Raw genomic sequence first — 11,514 nt, 5'->3', positions numbered from 1 at the left:
ATTTTTTGCTAAAATATGACCAGTAATTTATGAAATAAGTTTAAGTTATTTATATTATTTCTGAGGATGATCATTTTGTTAGCATGCATCTTGTAAAAATTTACAGCTTGACGGTGTGGTTACATAAACTTTTGCCAGTATACATTTAGCTTGGTAATAGGGCTTTAATATATGCTCATAAGTTATAAATGTTCAAGATTGTAACAGTTGTGAACATCTTTAAATAAAAAGACTTCTTTACATGCATGGTGATATGATATTATTATATGTTTTTTGACTGCCTGTTTTTATTTCAGCAGTGTCATGCTGAAATGGGTCTTTTGCTATATGCGACCAGCTTAGCTCCAGACAAGCTTCCTTATTTATACAGTATGGTCAAGAGCTACTCTGTCCGCTGTAAAGGCAAGCAAGGTTTTATAATCTCATTAGACCATAAAGGTGGCTCCAGACTAGATTGCGGGGATGCACAGGCTGGTTTGGAGCTAGACTGGTTGCACATGGCTTAAGACCCATATTTGCAAGACATGGCTAATTTCATTATGTTTATTTTATGTATCTAATCTTTATATTAATTATCCTCATCATAATGATGTGTGGCTGCAGCTTTTTTTCACCTTTTTGAGAAGGATGGCGGTGACCTTGAGATGGTGACTTTTATGAGAAAAGGGAAATGATATTTTGAGACATGATAGTCACATCAATAATAAATAATTACTTGTTTATATTATACTTTGTTAAAAACATTTAATAAATACTTATCTAAAAATGCTAAATTATTTTATGCTCATACTTTGTTTGAAACTAGCTTTCCTTGTTTATAAAAATGACAAGCTTAGTCAATATTTGTCTGAATTCAGTCAACTTTTTTTCCAAAATAAAGTTTTAATGTTATTATAGGGGAAAAGTATATAAATGTACCTGTAAAGATGCTAAACGGGGCAAAATTTCGGCCCCAAATAAGTTGGGAACAATCACTTGTGTGCAGAATCTGGACTACCTTATTCGTCATGAGGCATTATATTTTTGCCCTCTATTGGACTTTTTTGTGCAAATTCATGTTAAAGCATGGCTGCACAATACTGTTCAAGCAACAAAACCAAATTTGCCAACACACCATTTTATTTCAGTGAAATGAGTCATTTTGCAAAAGACAAATATGCTTAATGAAACTCATCCCTGAAATAAATTGCGTCTTCTGTTCAGTAGCATTATAATGCTTAAATGAAGTTAGTTTAGAAGTAGCTCACAGAAAAAAGTGCAGCGTAATTTTGTGGCATGTTAAACCTTTGTGAACTAATAATTATACTCCCACAAACGAAGTTTAGGGGGCTATATAGGAGTGAACTTGTCTGTCGGTCTGTCTGTAAGTCGGTATTAAGTGTCCGCTCTCTAATTCAAGTAGTTTTCATCCGATCTTCACCAAACTTGGTCGAAAGTTGTATCTACATGATGTCTAGGCCAAGTTCGAACATGGGCCTTGCCAGGTCATTAACTAGGTCATGGGGTCACTTAGTGCGTTTTAAACATTCAGCATGTTTTCCGCTCTCTAATTGAAGTAGTTTTCATCCGATCTTCACCAAACTTGGTCAGAAGTTGTATCTAGATGATGTCTAGGCCAAGTTTAAACATGGGCCTTGCCCGGTCAAAAACTAGGTCACGGGGTCACTAAGTGCGTTTTAAACATTCAGCATGTTGTCCGCTCTCTAATGCAAGTAGTTTTCATCCGATCTTCACCAAACTTGGTCAGAAGATCTACATGATGTCTAGGCAAAGTTTGAACATGGGCCTTGCCGGGTCAAAAACTAGGTCACAGGGTCACTTAGTGCGTTTTAAACATTCAGCATGTTGTCTGCTCTCTATTTCAAGTAGTTTTCATCCGATCTTCACCAAACATGGTCAGAAGTTGTATCTAGATGATCTTAAGGCCAAGTTCAAACATGGGCCTTGCCCGGTCAAAAACTAGGTCACGGGATCACTTAGTGCGTTTTTTAACATTCAGCATGGTGTCCCCTCTCTTATTCAAGTAGTTTTCATCCTATCTTCACCAAACTTGGTCAGAAGTTTTATCTAGATGATCTGAAGGCCAAGTTCAAACATGGGTCATGCAAGATAAAAAACTAGGTCACAGGGTCACTTAGTACGTTTTACACATTGAGCATGGTGTCCGCTCTCTATTTCAAGTAGTTTAAATCCTATCTTTACCACTCTCTATTTCAAGTAGTTTAAATCCGATCTTCACCACACTTGGTCAGAAGTTGTAACTAGATGATGTTTAGGTCAAGTTCGAACATGGGCCATGCCGGGTCAAAAACTAGGTCACGGGGTCACTTAGTGTGTTTTAAACCTCGCCATGTTGTCCGCTCTCTATAATTCAAGTAGTTTTTATCCAATCTTCACCAAAATTGGTCAGAAGTTGTATCTTGATAATGTCTAGGGCAAGTTTGAATATGCGTCATGCCGGGTCAGAAACAAGGTCACGGGGTCACTTTGTGCGTTTTAAACTTCACAATGTTGTCCGCTTTCTAATTCAAGTAGTTTTCATCCAATCTTCACCAAACTTGGTCAGAAGTTGTATCTAGATGATGTCTAGGTCAAGTTTGAATATGGGTCATGTCGGGTCAAAAACTAGGTCACGGGAATATCTTAGTGCGTTTTAAACCTCACCATGTTGTCCGCTCTCTAATTCAAGTAGTATTCATTCCAATCCTCACCAAACTTGGTCACAAGTTTTATCTAAATGATCTCTAGGACAAGTTTGAACATGGGCCATTCCGGACCAAAAACTAGGTCACGGGGTCACTTAGTACGTTTTTTAACATTCAGCATGGTATCCGCTCTCTAATTTAAGTACATGTAGTTTACATCCGATCTTCACCAAACTTGGTCAGAAGTTTTATGGAGATGATCTTAAGGCCAAGGTAGAACATGGGCCTTTCTGGGTCAAAAACTAGGTCAAGGGGTCACTAAGTGCGTTTTAAAAATTGAGCATGGTGTCCGCTGTTTTTTGTGAAGACGACATGCAAAATATTATGTGTCAATGCAGCATGTGGGGGTATTCGTCACATCTGTGACAAAGCTTTAGTTGTGACTTGTTAATAGCAGATAAAAAATAGCTATTATTTAAGTTTTACTATATAAATAGGATTTGCCAAAAGTGGAAGATCTATTATCAACATACAACTGGACGGTTGATAAATGCTGTTATTTTAATTTGGAAAGAATTTTTCATTAGCACCAATGAAGCTTTAAAGTATGTGGTAGGAAATAGTTAGCTCTGTAATTAGGGGGTCAGGAGTGGTTCACCTTGTAAAGGACTGGAAACAAAAAGCAAATAAAATGTTTGCACTGAAATAGCTCTTAGGGTATCCTCATTATTTCACTTGCTATTGCTTAAAGGTTTTGCTGTTATAAATATTTATGGGTTTTGTATATATGTAGATTGTGATATTATTTAACTTAATACATTTTGTGAATAAATAAGAGACAAATAATGTTGGCAACAAGTAAATACACATTGTTTGGCCTTCCATTTTCTTTTTGTTATCCAGTCAGGGGTGTCAATTTTCCGGATTATTCCGGAAATCCGGATTTGAGCCGTCCAGGGTTGATTTTGAGGTGAATGTAAATCCGATGAGTTTGTTTAAGGCGGGTGGGGGTAGGGACAAAATTCTTTTAGTGCGGGATCATTTCAGAACGAATATTGTTTATAGCATCGTCGGCATTCCGGACATTTGCGCTTGGTACCAATTTTATTTATTGATATCTGATTGGTAAGCTGCTGGTACTGACATGAGCAGGCACTGGCAAAGTAAAGCACTGCAATATCATATTTTAAAACAATATGTTAATCAAATTATATATTGACTGCGTATTTGCTAGGTAACTGGTTACTGGTTTTCATTTTCTGCAGTCAAACGATATGCATATTTTATTTCATTTGCAAATGATGTATCGCGACATGTTTTCGGACTGTCGTTTTCGGATACGCTGGTTTGTTAATTACATTTCGAAGTTCTTAATATCATTTGTTTAGAATGACAAATACACCTGCGGTGTTACGGATGGTTTGGTTAATAATATTTCGCATTGTACTCACCAGAAATTGCACCTAGAGACTATAAAAAAAGAACAATAAGCTAGGGCTCGGGGGGTTGGGCCCTCTCTTCCCTTTATCCTACGGCTTAATTTTCCGTATTTCAAATTTGGGCCAATTGACACCCCTGCCAGTAAGCAAAGAAAGAGTGCTGTAACTTGAACATACAAAGAATACCATTGTTGTGTGCAATAAGACCCATGATTGCAGTATTTTTCAAATGTATCAGTTGATATTTCATTCAGAATCTGTAAATTTAAAATGCATATTTCCATATAATATTCATTGTAAGACTTCCCATAGATTTGTACAATACTGAAAATGTATTTACATCATTATAATAAAATTTTAATAAAACATAACTTCTGTGTTGTTCAATTCTGCTTCACATTTCAGAGTTGTTTCATAAAATTAATAATGCGATGCTTGCTATATATAAAAGCAAACCAAAACAAAAAAAGGTTTTACAATAATGGCAAATGTTCAGTGACAAGTTTTTTCAACTGACTTGATATCTATTTGTTAGAAAATATAAAAAGCAACTTTTTATGTTAAGGAAGCTGACACTGCCAAAGTGTATATTAGATTTGACTACCTTGTTTTGGTGCATTTAACAAATGCAGAACTCTAAAATGTTACTTGTGTAGTAATTGGCTAAGAGAACAAGCTGTCTGGTTCAAGCATGATATAGGTTCAATCATGATATACTTGTGCCAAATTTCTGGCTTTCATGGGTTTACTTCCCTTCTTTCCAGGTTTAAAATTGTGGGGGTTTACAGCAGGGGCAGCTGAAATCGATTCATAATGTTTACTGGAAAGCAAGTGCTTAGCTCTAATAGAACTGCAAATTTGTGCCTTGAGAATCATTGAATTGTCAACATTCCTGAATCCATGTACATGTATTGCTCTGTAGTCTTGAAAAAGAAGTAGTGCTCAGTAAATTATGCGTGGATGGACTGGTTTCTTCCCTTCATTCCAATTATTGCCCTTTAAAGGGGCCTTTTCACGTTTGGGTAAATGACAAAATTGAAAAAAGTTGTTTCAGATTCGCAAATTTTTGTTTTAGGTGTGATATTTGTGAGGAAACATTAATACTGATCATTTACCATGCTCTAAATTAGCCAGTATATGCATCTACTGACGATTTAAAAACCCGAAAATTATAAAGCTTTGCAACGCGAAACGAATTAATAATTTGGAGAGTTCTGTTGTTAGTTTAAACCTATTTATTTTAGCTCGATTGCATCAAAAGCCTATGGCTTATATAAACGCTCTCGAATCCGTTTCCTGGGCCTAGAACCAGTACTTGGTGTCTTTGGGGGAGATTTAAAGAACGCTCCCATGGTGGGGATCGAACCCGTGACCTCCTGGTCGCTAGGCGGACACCATATCCATTACACCACTGCGACCTTTTGAGAGTTCTGTCGTTGTCGTTATATTTTGTGAAACTACGAGGATAGCCTATATAATGTATAAAATATGTCTGTCTTGTATCCGGAAGGATGGCCGATTGGTCTAAGTAGTAGACTTTTTACTCCAGGACTTCATGGGTCAGTGGTTCGAGCCCTGCTGAGGGTTACCTTTTTTCTTTTTCTTTTTTAGCCGGATTTTTTTCGAAAAAATCTCGGCTTATAGATTGATGTTGTCGGGCGGGCGGGGGGGCGGGTGGGCGGGCGGGGTGGCGGCGTGCTAGAAAATGTTAAAGTTCTTATTTCATGGTATAACTTTGGTATGCTTGGACCTAGAGTCTTCAAACTTGACATGAAGGTTGGCCAGGATTAACAGATGACCACTGGTCATTTCAAGGTCATTCATTTGAAGGTCAAGGTCACTGTGACCTTCAATATAAAAAATGTTAAAGTTCTTATAACTTTGGTATGCTTGGACCTAGAGTCTTGAAACTTGACATGAAGGTTGGCCATAACTAGTTAGTAACCACTGGTCATTTCAAGGTCATTCATTTGAATGTAAAAATGTTAAAGTTCTTATTTCATGGTATAACTTTGGTATGCTTGGACCTAGAGTCTTCAAACTTGACATGAAGGTTGGCCAGGATTAACAGATGACCACTGGTCATTTCAAGGTCATTTATTTGAAGGTAAAGGTCACTGTGACCTTCAATATAAAAATGTTAAAGTTGTTATAACTTTGGTATGCTTGGACCTAGAGGTTACAATATACTAAATCTTTTTGGAGTGCAATGCTATACTCTTTAAAAACCTGAACATCATTTATAAGAAGACACAATTCTCTGTGTGGGCACTTGCCATGACTTTATTTTAGAATGTTTCTTTGTGCATGTGGTAGGGAAAACATTGATGTTTAACAGAAATTCACTCATTTGCTTGAAGGTTAAAGACTACATGAGACTTTGACAGATGGCGGGAAACCCTCATCCACTGGTACGAACCCGGTAAATTGATGGCTGTAAAACAGTGACCGCTGATTCGCATCGAGTTCTTTCTTGCAAAACGCATGACCCCCCTTTTTTATTGTCTAAATCATTGCGACTTGGAATGCTCTTTAAGAAAAGGTATGGTTATGGGGGTCTCTATGCGCAAAAGTTTGACTTTATTTTTTGTTGAAGTTATTGCTTTTACATTGAATTTGTGTAGGAAATCTTTTGGTATATTGTAACCTAAACTAGCTTTAGGTAAAAATGAAATATCATCTGCAAGTGCAAAATATGACTGGGAAAGCTGATTTTTGGTCATTTCTTAACAAAAGAGAAGAAAATAAGTGCCTTAAATGCATGAATTCAGATAATTTGACCTGGAATAGTTGTTTTTCAAGTTGACCCCCACCCTGATATAGCCAAATAAGGGCTAAATTGCTTTCCGACTTGAATTCAAAGGCATATTGGTTGACCGTGTAGCGTTAGTGTGCTACATGAAGTCAGAATTCAACGCCAGGAACTCCGTGATCCAGTAACGCAACAATAGCTAGTGCATAAAGCATGAACATTCAAACAGAGCCCCATTTCACCGACATGGAATGGCGGACATTTTTACAGTTTGGACAGTGCAGCAGACACTTAATTGAGGCAGCCTTCATATTTAGTACAATCATGAACATAACAAGGTTTATTACTTCATATTATTCATAAAAATACACTAAAAATACTTAAATGCATGTTTTTTGCCATTTTATATCTATTTTTTATTGGGAATTTTGACTTTTTCAGGTAGAGGAATGTCTGCAACTAAGCCGAGGGCCACTGGATAAGGGTTGTTGATGGTAAAACAGGTAATAATACTAAATTATTATCATGTACGCAAGCAAATAAGCATATTTATGATGCTTAAGGTGTGAAATACTGTCATAATCAGGTTTGTGGTCACTCAAACCCTTGCCGCCATGCAATTCCCCGTGCAGTTTGTATGGATAGTTCCGCGTCCTGACACGTAAAGCTCGCGCTTTGTTGGCAGCAGAAGTTGGCACTTAACAGGTTTATCCTTGTTCCTTAGCATGTATGCAGTGCATCTGAGTTGATATGCTACTTGTAACCCTACAATTAGCTTGTGTTTGGTATTGTTTTCTCACAATATGCTTACAGTCATGGTCCCGGCTTGAAAGGATGTGGCGTCCGACTTAAACATAGGATTGTTGTAGCAAGTGTCCCCTTCATCATTTACCTTAGAGGGATCTTTTTGCCAAAATGTGGCACTTTCAGCAACCAGTTTAGTTTTTCATTTGGTACATGCTTCTCTCATTCAGTGATTTATGGGAAGTATTGACCTTATTTGCTTGTCTTTGCATACAAAGGTGACATGGATCAATGATATGTGTTGTGTTGAGAATTCTGCGGGAAGCTGTGTCCCCAGAAGATGTACTAGAAACCTCTTTCAGGAAGCCTGCATTGATCTGAGCTGCCTTTCTGCCCCTGTTACTTCATAGAACTTCATTTCTAAGCTTATAATGCTCTCCAACATATATGTATCTTGTTCATTTTAACCTTTCCTTCTAGTTTAAACCCCCAAAATGAGCATTTTTGTCTTTCGCTCAGTTATTAACGCCCATTTTGACCAGATTGCCACCATAAAAATAGTCAAAAGTACTTGTTTTGCGCCCAAAATATGAAATTTTGTATTCTCTTGAACCTCTGAATGACAGCTGGCAGAGCATATTGACCATCTGCTGCAGTTTAAAGGCACCCATGGCATTATATGCTAGAATATACCATTTGCGACTGGTAAATAAATGGGCTCCGAGCAACAAGGCGCTTCCAAGATTTCACACTTTTATAAGTGTGAAACAACAAGTTATAGGAAGCTTATTGATTTCTACACTTCAAAGTATCTTTGATCTCTCATTTTTGCTTATTTGTTGTTTGTCTTGGATGAAATTGGATATTTTTGCTGTGAAAATGACATTTTTGGGGGTATTTAAAAAAAAACACACACAAAAAAGACATTATCAAAATTGCTTGGAGTGAAAATATCTAACAAGTTCATTCTTTCCCCACCCCGCATAAGCCCCACGTGCCTGTCCATATGGTTTGTTTTGGTATTTTGTTGCAGATATTGAACACAACAGCTTTAACTCTTAAAGGGACATTTAAGCTTTAACAGCCCTTAAATCGCCTTCTTCGGACCGAAAACACCCGCATGTGAAAATGTGATCTAAAATGGCCAAATGGACAGATAATCCAGCCAAACTTAATATATTGGTGCAATATGAATAGGAAGATAATAATATGCAAGAAAAACACATTTCATTCAGAACATATTTTTCCTTTAGGTTACAATATACTAAATCTTTTTGGAGTGCAATGCTATACTCTTTAAAAACCTGAACATCATTTATAAGAAGACACAATTCTCTGTGTGGGCACTTGCCATGACTTTATTTTAGAATGTTTCTTTGTGCATGTGGTAGGGAAAACATTGATGTTTAACAGAAATTCACTCATTTGCTTGAAGGTTAAAGACTACATGAGACTTTGACAGATGGCGGGAAACCCTCATCCACTGGTACGAACCCGGTAAATTGATGGCTGTAAAACAGTGACCGCTGATTCGCATCGAGTTCTTTCTTGCAAAACGCATGACCCCCCTTTTTTATTGTCTAAATCATTGCGACTTGGAATGCTCTTTAAGAAAAGGTATGGTTATGGGGGTCTCTATGCGCAAAAGTTTGACTTTATTTTTTGTTGAAGTTATTGCTTTTACATTGAATTTGTGTAGGAAATCTTTTGGTATATTGTAACCTAGAGTCTTGAAACTTGACATGAAGGTTGGCCAGAACTAGTAAGTAACCACTGGACATTTCAAGGTCATTCATTTGAAGGTCAAGGTCACTGTGACCTTGAATGTAAAAATGTTAAAGTTGTTATAACTTTGGTATGCTTGGACCTAGAGTCTTGAAACTTGACATGAAGGTTGGCCAGAACTAGTAAGTAACCACTGGACATTTCAAGGTCATTCATTTGAAGGTCAAGGTCACTGTGACCTTGAATGTAAAAATGTTAAAGTTCTTATTTCATGTTATAACTTTGGTATGCTTGTACCTAGAGTCTTCAAACTTGAAATAAAGATTGGCCAGTACTAGAAGATGACCACTGGTCATTTCAATGTCATTCATTTGAAGGTCAAGGTCACTGTGACCTTAAATGTTAAAATGTTAAAATTGTTATAACTTTGGTATGCTTGGACATAGAGTCTTCAAACTTGACATGAAGGTTTGCAAGCACACTTAGATGACCACTGGTCATTTCAAGGTCATTCATTCTAAGGTCAAGGTCACTGTGACCTTGAATGTAAAAATGTTAAAGTTCTTATAACTGGTGTGATAGAAACCTTTTGGAGTGATCATAAGGCTGTCTGGATTTCTGTGTAGGTATGTGAAAGCAAAACAATAAATAGTATTATTTCATCTAAGTTTATTTTCTTACATTTGATAATGAAATTGATGGAAACTTCAAACAATATCTTACTAATTTGCTAATAAAAAAATTGAGATCAAACTTTCCTAATTGTCAATTCAAGTTCATATTTGTGACCTTAAATGTTATTGTTGTTCATGTATATGCATGCATTCAAAACATAACACAAGGTTTGCTCATGCCTTGAAAAGTACTTACATTTCATTTTGACCTTTGAACAATATTTCAGTAATTTAAGTATTGCATTGACAAAAACACGAAAGGTACTTTCCTGTCATTTAAATCAAAAATCCGGCTTCAATGCGGTCATCTCCGACCGCGGAACTCTTGTTAAATTTTATTTTAATTTTTTACTAATACTGGAGCTTTTTATATCCAATGTATACATTTATCAATATAAAGCATTTAATGACAATTCAAAAAATGCCAAAATCTGTGAAAAGGCCCCTTTCAATGTGAACTATTTTCATATGTAATTAACTTAAGTAAATTGGATGAAACATTTAATAATTACATGTTGTTTTCAAATAATTTTATTTTAGCATCAATAATCAAAAGCAATACAAAGGAACAAACCGACAACACAATATATATCATTTTGAACACCTTTATTCAATCATACACCCTAGTTAATAGGTGTAATAAAATATAGGGCCGAATGAGCCTGGTCGATTTGGGGCCGAATAAGCTTGGGGCCGAAAAAACGTGAATTTTCGGACAAGGCCGAAAGAGCTTGGGGCCGAAAGAGCCTGCTACCCGTTTCAGTAGCTTGTTTAATGTGTTTGTATTTCGGTGCAATCCTAAATAAGGATAAATCCGGTATGTTTTTTTTACGTTAATAACAATTTAGTAAAAATAAAATAGATAGGCCTAACAGTTACTTTCTTATTTCTTCTATTGAGTTGATCCATTGACGCCTCGTAAGTTGCAAGACTTGGGAACCTTTACTATTACATAAGCAACTGCAACAACTCCACATTCGTTCTTATAGCATGAACCTGGTATCGATGTATTCAATTTTACTGTTTATGCTTTAACCATTGTAATAATCGTAATGAACCAAATATCATATTCAAAACAATACTTATTTTAAGTATCATAAGTTTGAAAAGTCCCGCGTGCGATTTTTTGTGTGTGTCATCCTTGGGTTTAGAATCAGTGGTGTTTAACCTAGACAAATTAGTTACTCGTAACCCGATTACTCTTCGATTGAAAGGTGACAAGTGCCCGGATTTTGTATACAAAAATGCAGATTGTGTCACTACAAAACTTTTCGTTGCCTGCTCGAGTGTAATGGCTTATTTTCCTAGAATTGGACCTTTTTACGATCCACAAAATGAGCAACAGTTGTACGGGGGGCAAGATGGTCGATTACGGTCAAAAGGCGCAGAGGCAAAATTAGTGAATGGATTAAGTCACGGTGTTGATCAAACCACATCCAGCCATTCCAGGTAGCATCATGTTAGCAGATTAAATCATCAAAATGTGGGCATGATTTTATAAATTATATCTGAATAAAACATTAGCATTCAAGGAA

The 11,514-nt window shown here is 36.5% G+C and overlaps 1 protein-coding gene and 1 long non-coding RNA gene across 3 annotated transcripts in view; both read left to right on the top strand.

The window, feature by feature from the left end:
- Positions 1-5,788: 5,788 nt before the first annotated feature.
- On the top strand, positions 5,789-10,062 carry LOC127856454 (uncharacterized). Of its 2 annotated transcripts, XR_008038037.1 has the most exons (3): positions 5,789-5,914; positions 6,192-6,262; positions 9,309-10,062. It is a non-coding gene; the product is annotated as an uncharacterized LOC127856454 (long non-coding RNA). The 2 variants fall into 2 exon arrangements; XR_008038036.1 differs by lacking the exon at positions 5,789-5,914 and having other exon boundaries at positions 6,054-6,262.
- A 1,137-nt stretch (positions 10,063-11,199) lies between these two features.
- Positions 11,200-11,514, top strand: part of LOC127854559 (protein inturned-like) — a 44,391-nt gene continuing 44,076 nt past the window's right edge. Inside the window, exon 1 of the mRNA XM_052389622.1 lies at positions 11,200-11,428. Within this exon, the coding sequence (XP_052245582.1) occupies positions 11,271-11,428 (158 nt within the window). The 5' untranslated portion in view covers positions 11,200-11,270. The remainder of the gene's footprint in view (positions 11,429-11,514) is intronic.

Source organism: Dreissena polymorpha, chromosome 13, assembly GCF_020536995.1.
Source record: "Dreissena polymorpha isolate Duluth1 chromosome 13, UMN_Dpol_1.0, whole genome shotgun sequence".
NCBI classification, from domain to species: Eukaryota; Metazoa; Mollusca; class Bivalvia; order Myida; family Dreissenidae; genus Dreissena; species Dreissena polymorpha.
Note: the sequence above shows the minus strand (reverse complement) of the source record. Positions and strands in the feature narration are given on the sequence as shown.